Genomic DNA, 20,253 nt, shown 5'->3' with positions numbered 1-20,253 from the left:
AGAATATGGAAGAGTATCTATATTGGCAAAACATATAGGCAGAACATTTGGGGAGGGGTAAGAAACATTCTTCCCATGAAGTACCATCCTTCTGAAAACCCCATGTGTTTAGCTAGTCAGAAGCTCCTAGGAACTTTTTTTCTTTCTCTTTTTTTTTTTTAAGATTTCTTTATTTATTATGTATACACACACCAAAAGAAGGTACCCAAGCTCATTATGAATGGTTGTGAGCCACTATGTGGTTGCTGGGAATTGAACTCAGGACCTCTGGAAGAGTAGCAAGTGCTCTTAACCAGAGCCATCTCTCCAGCTCCTATTTGTTTGTTTGTTTGTTTATTTATTTATTAATGGAGACCTCATTATGTAGGCATGATTGATTAAATCATTGGCCATTGGTGGTGATTATAACCTTCTGCACTTTTCCTTTCCCAGATCTTAGAAATGGGCTGAAAGCTACAACCCATCCAATAACATGGTTGCTTCCTATGACAAACTAGCCCCATATGAGACTGTGCAGGGGTCCATCAAGAGTGACCTCATAGCATCTAAATGAGGGGATGGAGATGGCTCACTGGTTATGAATGACTGCTTTTCTTCCATAGGGCTAGAGTTCAGTTCTTAGCATCCACTTTAGGCAGTTCATTGTAACTTTTCCTCCAGGGGATCCACTGCTCTCTTTTGGCCTCTGAGGCTACCTTTGAGTGTGTGCACATGTATACTCATGCACACAGACACATTAAAATTTTTTTTAAATAAAAGCTTAAATGAGATAGGAGCTGTATGCCAGGAAATGGGGACAATGACAGAGTATATATATTTCACAATATCATATTATCTCGTATGAATGCAAACATATAGCATTTATCCCTTTTTTGAGTCTTTATTTAGCATAATGTCAAAAGTTTTACCATGTGTCAGATGGCTTTCTTAAAATGCCTGCATAGGACTCCATTGTACATGCCAGTAATATATCTAGCAGATTTGTTACCAATGAGTATCTATGATGTCTCCTATCACTTGCTTTGTTGATACTGCTCCAGGATATTTTGTGTATATGTTTGTACAGTTGTATTTGTCAGAAAAATTTCTAAGGTTAAACTACTCAAGTATGTATTTGTCTTTTAGTTTCAAGGTCTCAGTTGACTTTACTATCTTTCTAGAATTGGGAAGCATTCTGTAAATAGAATAAATTATCATTATGGCTTTTAGTAATTTCAGTAATTACTGCTGAAACGGAATGTTGTTTTCAAAAAGAATTTATTTTGTATGTGGACATGTGTATCACATGTGTATCACATGTTCACTATTGTGCACACATGGAGGTCAGAGGACAACTTAAGGGACTGAATGCGTTCTGTCCTTCCAGCCCATGTGATCTGGGACTTGAAATGAGATCATCAGGCTAGGTGACACAGGCACCTTCATCTGTTGACCCATCTTTCTGGCCCCTGAAATAGAATATGATTTTAAGAATTTGTTTTTAGACACTTTTTTTGTTTTGCTAGTAGTCTATAGCTAGCTAGCTGCCATCTTTAAGCAGCTTCTACCCAGAGGCTGGAAATTGATTCCTTAGAGTTAGAAAACAATATAAGTATGTAAATTTTCTAGATTAAAAAACAAAAACAAAAAAAAAACTATGTTATTTCTCTTTAGGTTCTAGCCATAAATATTCTTGGTCGATTCTTATTGAACAATGACAAAAATATTAGGTAAGTCCACTGAAAATTCCCATGTCTTCTATATTACAAAAATTAGTATTTTACAGAGTGACTTTGCTCAAGATTTTATGTATACCATGAATTATATGATCTAGAATTTGAAATCAGAATTTTGTTAAGAATTTGGGGATTTCCTTTCCACTTAAGTTTTACTTCAACTTATAAGTCAAGAACAAACATCCTACAAAGGGCCAAATGATAAGCATTTTAGATTTTCTGGACCACAGAGTCTTTGTAGGAATTACTCAATTTCATGGCTTTGGATCTTAAACTCAAATTTAGTTTTGAGAGGAGTTGAGACAAGGTTTCTCTGTGTAGACCAGGCTGGCCTGGATACCTACCTTTCTCTGTCTGCAAAGTGTTCAGTTTAAAGGTGTGCCAAGTTTTTTTTTTTTTTTTTAAATAAAAGCAGTTTTGGTACTGGTATGAAAAAAGAGCAGAACACATTCAAATGATAAAAATTAAAATAATTTCCTCTTGTACTTTGTGGGTAAGGCAGTGTGAAAAAGCATATATACTTACTGGTTTTTTGCTTTGGAAGATTTAGAAAGAGTTGAGTCAGTTACTAAATGGATATTATTGTGAAAGCAAGGCTAATTTCAAAGCCTCTCTAACTTGTTACTACTGTAGATTCTGCACTTATTCTTTTAAAGATGTTACTTCATGTTTACTAGTTCTGTGTTTTCCTTGAAACATTTGAAGATGCATGCATTTCCTTATCTATTAGACATCTTTGTTGTTATTTAGGCAGAGGGAAAACTTTTTACATTTTAACTTGGTTATTGTGAAACTTTTTCCCCTATAGATATGTTGCTCTGACGTCTTTGTTGAAGACTGTTCAGACAGATCATAATGCTGTACAGAGGCATAGAAGCACGATTGTGGATTGTTTAAAAGATCTGGATGTCTCAATAAAAAGGTAAGGAGATTCTCCAGTGCTGGTGAGTGGAACAGACTTTTTTTTGACAAGTCTTTGTTCTCCACCAATTTGATACTTTGTATTAGTTTTGAGAGCTAGACATTTAGGTAGTCACTGTGCTCAGAAATGAGCCCCCCCCCTTTTTTTTTTTTTAAATAAAGGATTGACAAGAGAAGTTTAAACCAGTTAAAGAGACCCATGGGAAATTCTGAAGTGTGCACCAAACATGCTCTTAGTTCTTAGGTAAAATAATTATTATACATACATTGGGCCAAACTTTACTTAGTAGAGGTGCTGTGTTATGTGTGCTGGAGGATGAAAAGAAGGAGTGATCCATCGGCTAAGTGTCCTACCACTGTGCTGAAACTCAAATTGCTGACAGCACACATTTTCACAGTACTCCATCTCCCAGTATCCTGGAGGCAAGTGGATTTCTTAGAATAGTACATCTGGAAACAACCATTAGGCAGTTGACATTCTCAAAAGACACAAATGTCTTTGTTCAGTGGAATCTGCTGGTTCTCAGAGAACTGTGGGATTTATAGTTAGCTTTAATGAACTTTTGGTATGTGTTCACATCCAAAACAAGGGAGATTTAAAAGTAGTTACTGAAGTTATTCAGTAAACAAACATTTGTTTATACACAACAAATGCTAAGTGCATGAACAGTTTACAGGTAAGACCCAGACTTAGTAACACCTGCTTTTAGTTGAGCTTTGTAAAGGGTTTCATGACATTTCAGTTTATTACAACAAGCCAATAAAAGGCAGTACTTTTTATGTCTGATACTAATAGACTTTGTTAAAATATAATCACCAAGGGATCAGATGACCTAACCCTAAACTTTAGCCCTTGAAAGGGGCAAATCTGGAAATAGAAGTCAACTTTCATACTCTTACTTTTGTTGTTTTCCTATAGGTTAGGGCTTTGATTAAAAATGAAATCCGTGTTTGACAGAAGATACAGCAATAGGAGCTGAGACTCAGCCAGATTTGTTTCTCATTACAACTCTACACTTGAAAGACTAGATTTTTTCCTACCCTTTCAGTGCATTTTTGCCTCCTGTGTAAATTGCAGGTAGAGGGCCACCCACTTCAGAGGCTTATACAAGACTAACTGAATTCATATATAAAAGCTACCTTGTCATTTTATGGGAATGATTATATCTTTGAGAGTTGAATTGCTACTGCCATATATTAGTTAATGTGGAATAATGTACTTAACTTAATTGCTAGTTTTAATAGGCATCATATGTCTGGTATTTTTTTCCTCAGAGACAGGTATCAAATAGCTGAGGTTGACCTTCAACTCCTACTTCTACTGTCTCCAACTCTTAAGTGCTGAGATTACAAGCATGTGCCATCATTTTTGCCATGAACAATATTTAAATTTTGACCAAATATGAAAAGATTTATACGGATTTTTATTATCAAACTTGATAGGCACCTATAAGAACTTTCATTTTTCTTATGGTTTTCTTTTTATGGTCAATTTTTTGTTCAGTTTGGGTTTTTTGTTTGTTTGCCTTTAGTTTTTTTAGATAAGACTTTTCTAGGTAATAACTGTCTGTCCTGGAACTTACTTTGTAGACCAGACTGGCCTGGAACTCACTGAGATTTGCTTGCTTCTGCCTCCCGAGTGCTGGGATTAAAGGTGTTAGCTACTGCTGCCCAGCCAGTTTGTTTTTACTATAATGATTTTCATGCTTTTTTAAAAATATTTTTTAATTTTTGATATTATTATTGCTTCATTTCCCTCTTCCTTTTTCTCCCTCAACCTCTCCTATGTTTACCCCTTGCTCTCATTTAAATATGTGGCTTTCATTTAAATAATTATCTTTAATTATTGTCACATATGTGTATGTGTTCATGTATGTATACACACCCACACACATATATACATATACATATATACAAATATATACATATAACCCGCTCAGTCTGTATAATATTGCTTGTATGTATATGCTCTCATTCAAATTTGTGACCTTCTTCTCTTTAATTTGGGTTGTGTGTTTGTGTGTGTGGGTGAATGTATACATCCATTCCTAAATATATAAGTATAACCTGCTCAGTCTATACAATGTTACTTGTTATGTACGTTTTCAGGGCTGACCATTTGGTATTAGATAAACAGTTGGCATGCTTTTCCCTAGGGAAGACTATTTTTCCCTGCTCTCAGTATTCTTTAGTCCATTGTTTTGGGTTGAGGCCTTCTGCGCTTTCTACCACATTAGCATGTTTATTCGTGTCCTGTTTGTGTTTTGGGGATTGTATCTCTCTATGTAGTCCTGACTGGTGTGGAACTCATTATGTAGACCAGGTTGTCCTTTAACTTGTGATGCCCTTCCTGCCCTCTGTCTCTCAAGTGCTGGAATTATAGGCATGAACCACCATGCTTGGTTTCTATATTCTCCCATGAAATTTTTCTTTTTTTTACCAATTAAAAAAATTCTTTTGTGATAGGGTCTTACTGTGTAGCTCTGACTTCCTGGAACTCACTATATAGACCAGGCTGGCCTTGAAGTAGAGATCTGCCTGCTCCTGCCACCTGAGTGTTGGAATCAAAGGCATGCAATTTCCTCCCTCCCTCCCTCCCTCCCTCCCTCCCTCCCTCCCTCCCTCCCTCCCTCCCTCCCTCCCTCCCTCCCTCCCTCCCTCCCTCCCTCCCTCTCCTTCCCCTTCCTCTTGTTTGAAGAAAGGGTCTGTATCCCTGGCTGTCCTGAACTTGCTCTGTAGACCAGGCTGACCTTGAACTCAGAGATCCTCCTGCCTCTGCCTCCCGAGTGCTGGCTGGGGTTAAAAGCATGCATCACCACTGCCAGGCTCTTCTGTCTTTTTAAATTAGATATAATTCATGAGTGTCTTTGTGGGGACATGTGCATGTAAGAACAGGTACCCTCAGAAACTAGAGGCATTGGATTTTCCTGGAGTTGGTGTTAGAGGTAGTTGTGAGCTACCTGAGGACCTGAGTTCTTAATGACTGAACCATCTTTCTAGCTCCATAACCAGTGTATTTTAAGCTTTATTTTTATTACTTTTAATGAGGCATGACTCCCCCTGCATTTATTCATTTATTTACTTGTTTGTTTGTTTGTTTGAGGCAGGGTCTATTGTAGCCCAGCCTGGTCTTGAACTTACTATGTAGGTAAAAATGATCTTGAATTTCTTATCCCCTATCTTCTTAATGCTGGGAGTATAGGCATGAGCCACTTGATTCAGTTTCTGTGGTGCTGACAATGGAACCTAGAACTTTGAACATGACAGGCGGGTACTCTGACAATTAGGCTATATCCCTAGTCCTATGCTATTGTTTCATTAAGTATAGTTATATTTACATAGAAGTGGAGTACAAATAGAATATGGTAAACGTTTTGTTTTTAAAGAAACAATTCTGAGGCATTACTAAGTAATAATGTTTTGCCTGTCTTTTTGAGAGTCTGAAGTCTTAAAATTTCAAATATATTTGAAAAATGTATTTCAGCCCTATACACTAGACTGATGAGCTACAGTTATTAGACTTTTCCTAAGTTTTTATTGGTATTGTTTATTATTCTATCCATCTATCTATCCATCCATCCATCCATCCATCCATCCATCCATCCATCCATCCATCCATCCATCCATCCGCTCAGGCTGACCTTTTTTGTTTGTTTGGTTTATTTCTTTGTTTTCCAAACTAGGTTTCTTTGTATAGCCCTAGCTGTCCTAGAATTAGCTCTGTAGGCCAGACTGACCTTGAATTTACAGACATCTGTCTACCCCTGCTTCCTGAGTCTGGGGATTAAGCGCATGGGCCACCTGCAATGGCTAGGCTGACCTTTTTGTATCTTTGTAGCTGATAATGTCATTGACCTGCTGTGTTACTACTGTCTCTACCTCCCAAGAGCTAGGCTTGTAGGCATGTAGTACCACACCTAGGTTCTCTCCAGATTTCTAGAGAAAAGTGTTGGGTTAGTACTTCACTATCAGAACTAACCTGTGAATACATTTTCATGCTTATTTGGCTTGTAAAGATTGAAATAACAAGATTGTACATATGCATTGCCAGTGCTTTTCGTGTATAGTGAACATACTTGGTATTTGTTACATAAATATGTTTTTTCCCTCTCTGCAAGACGTGCAATGGAATTGAGTTTTGCCCTGGTAAATGGGAATAATATCCGAGGCATGATGAAGGAATTACTTTATTTTCTGGATTCATGTGAACCAGAATTTAAAGCAGATTGTGCATCTGGAATCTTCCTTGCTGCAGAAAAGTAAGATTTAATTTTTATTTTCATTGGTAGAAGGTGTTTGGAACTTCCTAAGAACATCTTTAAAACATTGGGCCAAGATATATTATAGATGTGTTTAAGGCATGTAGCGTTTATTTCTCGCTCTGAATTATATGTGATTATAGCCAATATTGAAATACATTGAGACTAAACAAAATTCTACTTTTGTGATCTTTGCTTCTTTCTATATCCTTTATTTTTTTGGCTTTTCGAGGCAGGGTTTCTCTGTGGTTCTGGAGGCTGTCCTGGAACTAGCTCTTGTAGACCAGGCTGGTTTCGAACTCACAGAGATCCTTCTGCCTCTGCCTCCCGAGTGCTGGGATTAAAGGCATGCGCCACCACCGCCCGACTCTATATCCATTTTTTAACCACACATCTATTATGAAAACGCAAGAGAGCATCTGAATTAAAGTTATGTGTAAAACCTGAAGTGCAGAGTTCTTCTCAGTTGTAGTACTGTTGCTGTTCTTTATCTCATTCCTGAATTTGTCACTCTGAATTTAAAGGAGCTCGGTCTTAGTTTTGGTCTTACTTGTATTTAAAGAACCCCTTTTCCTATCTGTGATATGCATGCAGTATGCATGTTTGCATGTGTGTGGGCACGTGCATATGGGGGTCCAAGGTTGATGTTTGGGATCATCCTCAGGTGCTCTTCCAACTTACTCATTGATGGACAGTCTCTCAGTCAAACCCAGAGCTCCCTGATGTAGCTAAGTCTCTCAAGCCAGCTTACTCTGGATATTCCCTGAGGCTGCCACACCCATTATATTGTATTTATGTGAGTTCTGGAGACCTAACTCTTCTTCTTAGATTTCTAAAGCAACTGTTTTAACCACTGAGCTGTCTTCCCAGCCCTCGTTATTTGTTTTCCTTTTTTTTCCCCTGACAATATGATTTGCCTTCTGAGAAACTGGGACAAAGTCCCATCTTTTCAGTTTAGCTATTCCTATTGTAATATTATAGGAAATGTTGAGTTTGACTATATTCGATTGTTCATTGAAATTAATGATGGTCTCTGCTAGGTTTAATGGTGAAACATCTCCAGATAGAATCATTTAACTAGAAGACTTTTAAAAGTTTGTATGTAGAATAGGTTTTGAAAGTCACTGGGTGTAGGGCAGTTAATTAATTTCAGTGTTTTTCACCTTATTTTCTCAGGTACGCACCTTCCAAACGGTGGCATATAGATACAATTATGCGTGTCCTGACAACGGTATGTAACTTTTTAAAGTCAGATCATATATTGAATTTACTTAGAAATGAGACCCTGTTGTCATGGAGATTGTATTCAACTGGAAGAGATTGTTCTGGTTTTGCTTTGATAAAACTCTGATGAAAACCAACTTGGGAGGAAAGAGTTTGGCGTTTAGAAATTATACTCTTGTCATAGGACATAGTGACTTATGACTGTAATCTTAGCACTTAAGAGGTTTAAGGAAAAAGACTGCTGTGAGTTCTATTCAGCCTGGGCTACAAAGTGAGGGTCAGTATGGCTTAGACTAGAGTGTAAGACCCTGCCATTAGACAAACAGAACAGCAGTAGAAGGATATATTTTTTTGTAGGGAATTTTATGGGATGTGCTAGTTTCTGTTTTGCTGATTTGTTAATTTCATAGAAGACTTAAAGTTGATAAATGTGATTGATAATGTGAAATAAGTATATTTTAGCAAAAATCATGGTAATTAGAATACTCATTTTTTGGTGAGATCCTAAAGAAAGAGAAATTAGAGCTCTTGGAGGAAAATCTTTTGAAATGCTTGTACTTCCTGCTTTTCTAGCTGACTTGTATTCTCTTATGATGACTATGATTTTTCTTCTTTATTCCTTAAGAATCTAATGTTAGAATCTTGTAGCAGCTCCCCCTCTCTCACAGATACTGACAGGCACTCTATTGGGACATTGCAGACAGGGTATTGATGTTAAGGTATTGGTGTCATTCATGCCCTGTCCCAGACTCCTTCCCTGTCTCTGGCCTAGGAAACATAGCTTAGTTAGTGAACCTCACCCATCAAAAGGCTTAAAACTTGTTTTGGGTGGTCATGGTGTACACCTTGAATCCCAGCACTCAGGAGGCAGAGGGCAGGTGGCTCTCTGTGAGTTCAACCAACCTGGTCTACAGAGTAAGTTTCAGGACGATCAAAGCTATACAGAGAAACCCTGTCTTGAAAAACCAGAGCCACCCCCCCAAAAAAAAAAACAACAACAACACAAACCAAACAAAAAGCAAACAAGTGTCTTAGGGTTTCTATTGTAAAGAGGTACCATGGCGACTCTTTTTTTTTTTTTTCTTTTTATTTTTTTTTTTTATTTTATTTTTTTTTTTTGGGCTTTTGGTAGAGTGCTTGCCTATCAATTCCAGGTGCCACGCCAAAATCAGTCCGTCAGTGCATGGAATCCTTCCATCCTTAGGACTGTATTGTTGATCGTGTTAGTAAGCACCAGTTTTTTAAATAACAGTGTGATACTTTAAATAAACATTTTTGAAAAGTTCATATGTTATGCTAGGGTGTAATTAGCCCTACATTTGCCCCAACACTGAAAACAAAACACCAAACAGAACAAAGTTAATTTGACTCTTGTGGTGTGCACAGGTGCTCTTCTTGTGTTCCCCAGACTGAGAGCTGCCCTTGCTCGTGGGGTTTTAACAGTGTGGGGGAGTTGTGGAAAACACAGGGGTGATTAAGTTCCCAAAGGATGCACCTTTTAAAGCTTTGAGATTTTAGGGTTTTACCTAAGTAGAAAAAGAGTTATCCTCAGGAATTTGAAACTTTGTATTTTGATTTTGACTGGCAATTACTTGTTAGACTTTAGTAGAATTAAAAGCCTTAAAATATTTCAGTCAGACTTTGAAGCTTGAGGTGTTTATAAACCTAGCAGTTATAATCATGTTTATTTTTTTGTGGGCTTTTCCAAAACCAACAATTGGCAAAACTGTTTACCTGTATTTGCCAACACTGCTTGTGTATTCTAGGATAACTGTTCCTGTTTCCTTTTAGGCAGGAAGTTATGTTCGGGATGATGCAGTCCCCAACTTGATTCAGTTAATAACCAATAGTGTGGAGATGCATGCATACACGGTCCAGCGCTTGTACAAGGCAATTCTTGGTGATTATTCTCAAGTAAGTACTTCATTCTGTCCTTCATGGAAAAAAATACTCTTTTTTTCTTCTTATGCCATTAACGCTCCACATGTAATCTGTTTTGAACTTTCTAATTTGATGACATATAATTGGTTTATTTTTATTATTATTATTATTATTATTATTATTATTATTTATTACTTTTTTGAGACAAGGTCTCACTGTATATCCCTGGATAGCCTGTAACTCACCATGGAATTCACTTTGTAGACCAGGCCATGCCCAAATTTGTAGAGATCCACCTGTTTCTGCTTCCTGGGTGCTGAATTATAAAGGTTATATCCCCTGTCTCCCACCTTTGTACCCTTTTTTCCTTTTTAAAGGAAAATGTGGTGGCACAGGCTTGTATAATCCTAGTGATGGTCAGGAGGAGACAGGTGAATCCCTAGAGCTTGCTGGTCAGCCAACTTAGCCTTCTTGGTAAGGTTCATGCCAGGGAGAGATCCTGTCTTAGAAATAAACAAAAACTGTGCCTGACATTAAGTGTTTAAGACTGACTATATAAGCAGAAATCCTGAAAGCTGTAGCTAGCATCACTAGAACCAGTATGAAAGACATAAAAGTGGTATAGATGGGGTCATCATAACCAACAGAAGAAAAGTGTTGGATGTGCTTGTTCTCTTGTAATTCTAGTGCTCAGAAGGTTCCAACAGCCTGAGAACAGTTAAAACAAGCCTAGTAACCATATTTGTGAGCTCTATGTTCAGTAGAAAGACCCTGCCTCAATGAATAAGGTGGAAATGAAATGTCAACCTCAGGTCTCTACTCACACATGTACAGATATGCGCATACACCCACATATGTGTTCACATGCATATACACATTAGAAAAAAATTGGACAGCATCTGAGAAACAGTAGAGGTTTTCTTCTGGCCTCCACATGCACTTTCCCATGTATGTGTGCATAAACACTTAAACCAGTGTGTACATAAATACACACATGTACCTGTACATGTATAAATGCATACACATACAGAGACACACATACAACAAAGCATTTTGGGGGAGATTGAAGGCCTTCACTTTCTTTTGGCAGCAACCCTTGGTACAAGTGGCCGCGTGGTGTATAGGTGAATATGGCGATCTTCTTGTGTCTGGCCAGTGTGAAGAGGAAGAGCCTATTCAGGTATCTCTTGTTACTTTTGGCTAAGGAGGGAACGAGATTGTGTTTTTGATAATGGAGTAATGTTTAATGGAGAGTTGGAATTGATTCCTTGAAAGCTTTTTACAGAAGCAGTATCAAGACTGTTTAGATATATGGCACTTGGAAGATGCAACTTTTTGGATTATTGTGTGGATTTAAATTCATTTCAGTTGGACTGGGGGTGTAGTTGGATAATTGAATGCTATATTAGTGCCAAGTTCAGTCTCCAGTACCCAACACAAAAACATGACCACTCATGTCTCACTCTTTTCCATAGCAAATGGAGCTCTGGTTTCACTTGGGCAGTTATGAGGCACATGTTCCTGTTTCCAAATGCTCATCGAAAGGTTGACTTTTGAGAACATTTTGACAATAGCCCTGAACTCTTTGTATCTTGTATGTTTCTTTTCCATTTGTCTTAATTTCCAGTGGTCATTTAAAACCTGCTCTGTCCAGTGGAATAGCTTAGCAAAGGCTGTAGGGGAGGCAGCACCCGCTAGCTCATCTCATTTCCGTGCTTTGCAGTTTGCTACATGTTGCATCTTCTTTTTCCTCTCCAGGTAACTGAAGATGAAGTGCTGGATATTTTAGAAAGTATCCTGATCTCTAATATGTCCACCTCTGTGACTCGAGGTTATGCTCTCACTGCCATTATGAAGCTTTCCACTCGATTCACCTGTACTGTAAAGTGAGTATTGAGGACAAGCAGAGTGAAAGGGTTGCTCTCTAACTTCATTTGTGTGTGTACTTATGGAGGCCAGAGGTTGAATGTCGTCTACTACCATTTGCCATCTTAAGTTTTGAGATAGGGTCTTTTACTTAGCCAGAAGCTGACTTATTTGACAAGTTGGCCAGAGCGCTTCAAGAATCTGTCTCCCAGGTCCACCTCAGTAGCACGAGGATGGCAGATGTGTGCCACCACACTTTGCATTCATGGGAGCTAGGCATCAACCTCAGGTCTTCATGCTTGCACTAGAATCACTTTATCCACCCAGCCCCTTGGTCTTTCACTCATTTGGTAGAATATTCATTTTTCTAACGTAAGACCTGGGGTTGATCCCAAGCACTGCATAAACAGGGTCTAGATCAGGTGTTTATGGTCATCCTTGACTATATAGCTAATTTTAGGCAGACCCAGATTACATGAGACTCTGTCTGGGAAATTTAAAAGTTTATCATGGAAAATTTCAAGAATAGACAAAAATGGAGCTGAGCTCAGCAGTTAAGAGCACTTGCTGCTCTTGCAAAGGACCCAAGTTCGATTCCCAGCACCTACTTGGTAGTTAACAGCTACCTGGAGCTTCAGTTCCAGGGGTCCAACACTCTCCTCTAGCTTCTGCAGGCACTGCAAATACATGGTTAACTGACACACATGCAGACAAGGAATTCATACACATAAAATAAAAATAGACCTTAGAAAAAGAAGAAAAGTAGAGACAATAATAAAATGAATCTCATTTATTTAGGACTACAGTCTCAGAATGATCAGTTCGTAGTTAATCCTTATTTCATTTGTATTTGTTCTGTTATTGTCTCACCCTACTGTGGATCATTTTGTAGCTAAAATTGCATTTTTATATTCCAGTTTCTAACATTTGCCCTTAAATTATTGGTTTATTTTTATTATTACTATTTTTTTTTGTTTTTGTTTTTTGGAGACAAGATTTTGTACCAGGTAACTATGGCTGGCATGAGACTCAGAGATCTGCCTGCCTTTGCCTCCCAGGTACTGGGATTAAAGGCATGTACCAGTATGCCTGCTTTGGTTTATTATATTCTGAAATACCAGTGTAGGAGTAAAAGCATGTTTTGTGTGTGTATGTATATTTAAATCTTTTAAGTTTTACTTGGTGCTATTTTGACTAAGTCAATTTTACAGACAAAGTTAGTTTTCCTGGACTTTCTATTTCAATTTCAATGTAAGGCTTCATGAAAAGTGTACATTTTTTAGTATTTAAATTGCTGATTGTAAGGATTTATGGCAAGCATGCTGATACTAAAACCTTATTTTAAAAAAAGTTACTAAGAAAGACAATCAGTACAAATTCCTTTTGTGGGAAAATGATGGTTTCTTTTGTTTTGCAAGGTTATTTTTTCTTCTTCACTGCTGGGCATTGAACTTAGGGCCTCACAAACCAAGGGCTGTACCACTAAGCTGTGTTCCCAAACCTCTAGCAAGTTTAAGAAGGTGGAATAAATACTTAGAAATCTATCATTACAGTTAGAATAGTATAATGGTAAATGAATAGAGATAAGGCAATGGCATTCTGTATTTGAAACAATGTGGAATAAACATAGATAATTGAAAAATTTAACCAGGAAATTCTGTTTTTAACATTTTCTCTGCTTCATTATGAACTTTGTGTTTTGAATGTTGGTTTCATTTATCATTTTATCTCTACAGCCGAATTAAGAAAGTGGTTTCTATCTATGGAAGCAGCATCGATGTGGAGCTCCAGCAGAGGGCAGTAGAATACAATGCACTTTTTAAGAAATATGACCATATGAGGTGAGCACAGTAAACCAAGCGGATTATGTACTTTTTAACACTCTTAGTAACTTGTCCTTGTAGCCTGTGAAGGAGACACATTGCTTGTGTGGCATTCACTGAGTTTGTAACCCTCCTTAGTTCTCATTGCTTGGCTGCTTCTGTTTTGTCCATTTTTCTCTTCTGCTTGACCTCCAAAGAAATAAATGTATTGAGCGGGATATGGTGTGGGTGGCCTACCTTCCATCTCAACACTGGGAGGCAGAGGCAGGTGGTTCTCTGAGTTCAAGACTGACCTGGTCTACACAGTGAGATCCAGGTCAGCCAGAATTATATGGTAAGACCCTGTCTCAAAATAAATATATAAAAAAATTGTTGTGTATTTTTCATATCATGGTCCCTTCCATATAAAGTTTGTATCATATCATTTTACATTTTATTGGTTAAAAGGCAGTTATTTTTTTAAGAGAAATAATTTTATTCAAATCCCATTACTTTAAACATTTGGTGCTTTTGTTTTTGGTCTCTCCCCCACCCCCCTTCTGTTATATAATAACCAGCTCATGGCTGAAGTCTGCTAATACCTGTTGATTTACCTTCCTTCATCCTAGTCTCAGATACTGAATAACAGGTTTGGGGATTTGGGACTTTTTGTTTATTCAAGGTTTCTTGCCTGTTCTTAATCCAGTTAAGAATTTAGGTCATGTATATATTCTTGTAATCCATTGTTTACTTTAGTGTGTGTTGGGTGGGGAGGTGAGGTGCTTCTCCCTGCTTAGTTTCAAAATTTAGTCACTAATGATGATTGTTTTGTGCAGGGAGTCTAGGTTAACTGCCTAGAATGTAACCACTTCAGATTCTTCTAGGTCTGCCCTACTTGAAAGAATGCCTGTCATGGAAAAGGTGACTACAAATGGCCCTTCTGAGATTGTGCAGACAAACGGAGAGACAGAACCAGCTCCACTAGAAACCAAACCACCACCCTCTGGGCCACAGCCCGCCAGCCAGGTAGTTGTTACTTGCTTGTCTTGGGCTCCTGGTTATGTTTTAGTCACTGCAGCTTATTTTTTAGCTGATATCCTTTAGTATTTTTCGATTGCTTGATAATTGTCTTTCTTAATGGTTAAGTATGGGAAAAAACTTTTGTGTTAAATACACTTTAGATAAATTTATGAATGAAGGTGTTATTTCCTTATTTAGGCCAATGATTTATTGGATTTGTTGGGAGGAAATGACATTACACCTGTTATTCCAACTGTACCCACCAGCAAACCAGCTTCTGCTGGTGGAGAACTTCTTGACTTGCTGGGAGACATCACCCTAACAGGTGAGATCAGATTGGAATTATCTACTGTTTGGATAGCAGTAGAGATCTTGGAGGAATGATCCTGAAAGCACTTTTTAGAGGAGTCAGCTAGAAGAGTCCCTGATAAGTAAGGGTAGAACTGGCAACATCTGGAGTGTAAGCTGCCATGCTGGTGATCTGAGGGTCATCCCGAGAAATTTCTTAGGCTAACTTAATTTTGGAAGAATGGGTTGTTTCTAGTATTTAAGATAGAATAGAAAAGAATGTATTTCCAGCCAATTCTGCTTTTAGTTGGTGCCTCAAAGCCTTCTCCAGATGTCTTTTTGCTCATGGTTTTCAACAGCTGTGGGCATTTGTGGTGATGGGTTAACTTACTACATACCATCCTCCCTTCCTTCTTTTATTAAAGCGACCAAAGAAAAAAGTGCCCATGACCTTTCTTGTCTTACTCATATGCACTAGCCATTTGCAAGTGGTGTGTCCAAGAGTATCACTGAGGTGTGTAATTTTATCCTAATCATCATGCAAAGTGTGGCTGAAAGAAAGCTTGTCTGTCCTGAGAAGTAAACAGCCAGAGGTTCAGAGTATGGAGCAGCTCTGCTCCCTGCCCCGGTCTAAATGATTTCCCTAAACACAGCAGGCAACCAGAGCTCTCATATATATCTTGTTTGCTGGTGTTTTTTTGTGAGACCTAGGGGGTAGTGTGAATTACTACTTCACAGGGATTACTGTGAAGCCCTGACTGGCCTTGAACTTGCTTTGTAGACCTGACTGCTCTTCAACTCACAGAGATCTGTTTGCTTCTGCCTCCCAAATGCTGGGATTAAAGGCATGTGCTAGCATGCCTGGCTCATAATTTTTATCTTAACACAGTTTTTAAAAGCAACTTGTTTTATGCCTTTAGAGTCATTTACAATTAGTTTCAGGGTTGTTGTTGTAGTTAGTAGGTAGAATGACTACTTAGCATTCATGAAACTCTAGTTTTTTCCCTAACCCTGAATAAGCTTGGTGTGTTAGTATATACCTGTAATCCCAGTGTAAAGGAGGGGAAGGCATGAGAATCAGAAGTTCGGGTTATTTTTGGTTACATAGTAAGTTTGAGGACAGTCTGGGCCTATGGAAAGGGAGAGGGGAGGGAGTAAACAGATAATTTTAAACCTGCAGATGTCAAAACTATACTAGGTAACTGAAAACCGACCTTAGTTCAAGGTTTCATGATTTTAACTCAATTTTAAAATTTAACTTTTATGTTGTTGGGTGATTTGGAGATCTTGCTATATAGCTCAAGCTAACTTTTAACTTGATTCTTCCTGCTTCAGCTTTCTGAGTGATAGAATAACAGTCCTATACCACTGTGCCTGGCATGACTATATTTTTTTCACCATTTGTCTAATATTTTATCAAGAAATACACAGTATTAGATGAGCATTGTGGTACATGCCTATAATCCCAGTATTTATATCTTGAGTTCAAGACTAGCCTAGGCTTCATGATGAGACTTTGTCTTTTGGTTTTCAAGATAGGGTTTCTCTGTAGTTTGAGAGCCTGTCCTGGGCTGGCATTGAACTCAGAGATCTGCCTGCCTTTGCCTCCCAAGTGCTGGGGTTAAAGGTGGTCACCACCACTGCCCAGCACCAAGACTTTGTCTTAATGCAAGCAAGCAAGCAAGCGGCTTCAGCCTTATTATATGGTGGGATTGAGCCTCCTTTAAGATTCCCTCTTTAGAAATAAAGAAAAACAAAGGATACCCTTGTCATTTAGATTCTTTTCTATAAGTTGCTTGTTACATATCTTACCACTCTCTATTTGGGTTCTCTTTCTCATTGAGATATTTATAACTTGCTTACCATTTGTTATTATAATAGACATTTTCCCTTGCTTATGGTCTCTTTTTTTCTTGGTAATTTTTGATGAACAGATGTTAAAAATATTTGAATTGCTGGTTCTTCCTGTTTGATCTGTGTTTTTTTGTATACTGGTTTGGAATCCTTTCTTCAACTTGAATTTGCAGTAACTGCAGTGTTTCCCTGAGATTGACTTTCTCTTGAAATCTGTTTTAGGTGCTCCAGCTGCCGCTCCTACCCCTGCCTCAGTGCCACAGATTTCCCAGCCTCCCTTCTTGTTGGATGGGCTTTCGTCACAGCCTCTCTTCAATGACATCACTCCAGGTACAGTTACCATTCCCATCCTCACTTTAGCACCTAGTGGTGGTTATTGAGCAAAGGGAGTGCTAATTCTTCTGTTGTTAGCTGACCGATCTTCCTGTATTTTCCCAGGCATCCCCTCCATTACAGCATACAGTAAGAATGGCTTGAAGATAGAATTCACCTTTGAACGGTCAAACACCAACCCCAGTGTAACAGTGATAACGATACAGGCCTCCAACAGCACAGAGCTAGACATGACAGACTTTGTTTTCCAGGCTGCAGTACCAAAGGTACTACAGTGTCTTCTCTGCCATTTTCTTTTATTAAAAATTAGCTAGCTTTGTTTTGTGTATTTGGTGAAGAATATATTTAATAGAGATTAAATTTTCAGATTTAACTTAACTCAGCAGTGTTACAAAATCAATGCAGTTCATGAAAGCCTGCCATTCTTGTGAATACTTTTACTTTGTTATGTGTACTCTTTAAAATTTTTGTATCTTATATGTATTTAGGTGGATCTCTGTAAATGTATGGTGTGTGTGTGTGTGTGTCCGTCCGTCCGTCCGTCCCTGTCCCTGTCCCTGTCCCTGTCCCTGTATGTGTCCGTGTGTCCCTGCAATGAGGTCAGACAAGGGTGTCTTATTCCCTGGAGCTGGAGTTACAGATTGTTAAGAACTACCTGATGTAGGTGCTGGGAATTGAATTTGGATCCTCTGGAAAAGCAGCAATTGCTTTTAATTGCTGAGCCATCTCTCTGGCCTTCATAACAAATATTCTTTATGCTAGGATAATGAAAGAAAATTCATCTGGGTATAGTGACACATGCTTGTAATGTCAGCAATTGGGAGGCAGAGGCAGGAGGATTCCCATAAGTTCAATGCCAGCCTTACCTAAGTAGTGAATTTTAGACCAGCCAATGCTACATGCATAGTAAGACTTTATTTTTTAAATAAGTAAACCAAAAACTAGGATTATGAGAACTGAATTTTATAAGGTGGGAAGTTAATGCTTAGAGTATTGACCATAGGGTTAGTAATGTAGTACTAAAGATCTAAAAATCTCAAAATATGCCATAGAGTTAAAATGTTAATTACAATAAAGGACTATTTGGTAGCTAGTCACTAGATTAGAATTAAAAAAATTTAAACTGGGGGCTGGAGAGATGGCTCAGTGGTTAAGAGCACTGTCTGCTTTCCAGAGGACCCAGGTTCAAATCCCATCACCCATATGGCAGCTCACAACTGTCTGTAATTCCAGTTCTAGGGGACCTGACATCTATGGCAAAACACCAATGCACATAAAACAAAAATAAATAATAAAAGAAAATATTTAAGCTTTATATATAGGTATTTAAAACTTTTTAAAGTTACATTTATTTATTTTGTATGTGGATGCACATGTGTCATAGTTATATGTATGGATAATTCCAACATAGTTATGTTGGAGGACAACTTTCAGGAGGTGGTTCTCTGTTTCTACCACGGGGCTTCTAGGGATTGAACTCCAGTCATCAGAGTTGGTAACAAGTGCTTTCACACACAGAGCTGTCCCTCCAGCCTCAGAAAAAAAATTCATGAAATATTCCTCCCTCATCAACCTCCAGTAAACTATTCATACAATGACTGTTTTGTGAATTGGTCTATTTTAAAATAATTAATTGTAATTTAAGGAATATTTGTTTTTGAATACTGAAAAATTTTAGAGTTATATGCACATGGTTCTAAGTTTGATTACCTCCTCCCATGCCATAGGAAAGCAAACCTGCCTTCTTGTCATGGTTTAATGGACAGCTTTGTTTATTTTTCAGTGCTTTATACAATGACTATTTGGATCACAATTGATAGTATTGTAAATGTAATGAAATATAATAGTAACAGCATTTTTGGCTTACATAATTCATTTTGACAATGTAATTATAAGTGAGAACTAAGATAATAAGCCTGTACTTGGAACTTGACTATTTCTTTTTCTAATATATGTCTCACCACAAACAAAACAAAAACTTCGCTGTCTCTCAGGAAAGGCTTTTTATAACTACTAAGTACATACAATATGGTTTACCTAGCTGCTTGCTTGTTTCATCTCTGTAAACACATAAAAACTTATCCACACTCAACAAATTATGATATTTGGCTTATCTTGGTCTTTTGCTGTTTGGGCTGGTTCTGCATGTACTTTTTCTGTTAGGGCTGTGTGTCCCTGCTGGTGCAATCCTGAATGTTCCACTCATGTATTGACAACTGGCTTTTTCAAGCCTTTCTTCTCTTGTAGGGACAGACCTTAGCATAATCCACTTTATGCAGGCTTTAGTAAATAAAAGTCTCTGAAGTCTGGTCATCAGATTACACAGAAGCAAAAAGCCTATAGTTAGTGCCTAGTATTTTGGTTTATTATGCTTGGAAAGCTTTTCCTTTAGGTTCTTTTGGCTTTGTTTCAGGCCACAGCACACAATCTTTACTTGCATAGTTGATCAGTTACTACTCAGCATAGTTTCCAGAGCAAGAATTGGTTACCTTTTGAAAAGTGATAGTCTAGAACTCACTTCTACTAGAAATGGAAGTGGCATCTTTTCAGTTTTCACAGCCGGACACTTAATTGTGGAATTTTACAAATTCATTGAGTGACTTTCCACCTATATATTAAGGTTGATATCTGAAAAACAAGCACTGAACAAAATTTAGGGGAACCTGGGACTTGACCCGTCCTCTTTGTGTTTAACTTCTGACTTGCTGACATCTCTGTCCTAACCCTGCTGCTTTTTCTGAAGAATGCCCTTTGTTCCTCTGTAGACATTCCAGCTGCAGCTTCTGTCTCCTAGCAGCAGCGTTGTCCCAGCATTTAATACAGGGACCATCACGCAAGTCATTAAGGTTCTGAACCCACAGAAGGTAAGTAACATATTTGGAGCAGGTCTCCATAAGGTGTAAACTTACTTTTAAATGTAAACCTTTGCCTTTCTTTTTCTGGTTTTTGTTTGTTCTCACTCATACTTAGAGAAGAGATCTAGGAAAATGCTTGGTCTAACTTCCTTGTTCTTTTGTAGAGATAAACCTAGCCCAGGGACAGCAAATGGATTAGTGACATCTTATTAAAATGCATCTAAAAATTCTCTAT

The 20,253-nt window shown here is 38.0% G+C and overlaps 1 protein-coding gene and 1 non-coding gene across 4 annotated transcripts in view; both read left to right on the top strand.

The window, feature by feature from the left end:
- Positions 1–20,253, top strand: part of Ap1g1 (adaptor related protein complex 1 subunit gamma 1) — an 82,076-nt gene that overhangs the window by 56,715 nt on the left and 5,108 nt on the right. For all 3 annotated transcript variants that reach the window (XM_013115652.3, XM_005073032.4, XM_005073031.4), the window contains 13 exons: positions 1,654–1,709; positions 2,524–2,637; positions 6,755–6,895; positions 8,072–8,126; positions 9,911–10,033; positions 11,091–11,180; positions 11,759–11,886; positions 13,603–13,707; positions 14,553–14,694; positions 14,887–15,013; positions 17,053–17,160; positions 17,269–17,429; positions 19,929–20,027. In XM_013115652.3, coding sequence (XP_012971106.1) covers positions 1,654–1,709; positions 2,524–2,637; positions 6,755–6,895; positions 8,072–8,126; positions 9,911–10,033; positions 11,091–11,180; positions 11,759–11,886; positions 13,603–13,707; positions 14,553–14,694; positions 14,887–15,013; positions 17,053–17,160; positions 17,269–17,429; positions 19,929–20,027 — 1,449 coding nt within the window. The remainder of the gene's footprint in view (positions 1–1,653; positions 1,710–2,523; positions 2,638–6,754; positions 6,896–8,071; positions 8,127–9,910; positions 10,034–11,090; positions 11,181–11,758; positions 11,887–13,602; positions 13,708–14,552; positions 14,695–14,886; positions 15,014–17,052; positions 17,161–17,268; positions 17,430–19,928; positions 20,028–20,253) is intronic.
- On the top strand, positions 2,940–3,025 carry LOC121136674. Its single transcript, XR_005873730.1, has one exon. It is a non-coding gene; the product is annotated as a small nucleolar RNA SNORD71 (small nucleolar RNA).

The sequence above is a fragment of the Mesocricetus auratus genome, unplaced genomic scaffold (genome assembly GCF_017639785.1).
Source record: "Mesocricetus auratus isolate SY011 unplaced genomic scaffold, BCM_Maur_2.0 Super-Scaffold_6723, whole genome shotgun sequence".
Taxonomy (NCBI): domain Eukaryota; kingdom Metazoa; phylum Chordata; class Mammalia; order Rodentia; family Cricetidae; genus Mesocricetus; species Mesocricetus auratus.
This window is presented reverse-complemented; position numbering and strand designations above follow the sequence as displayed.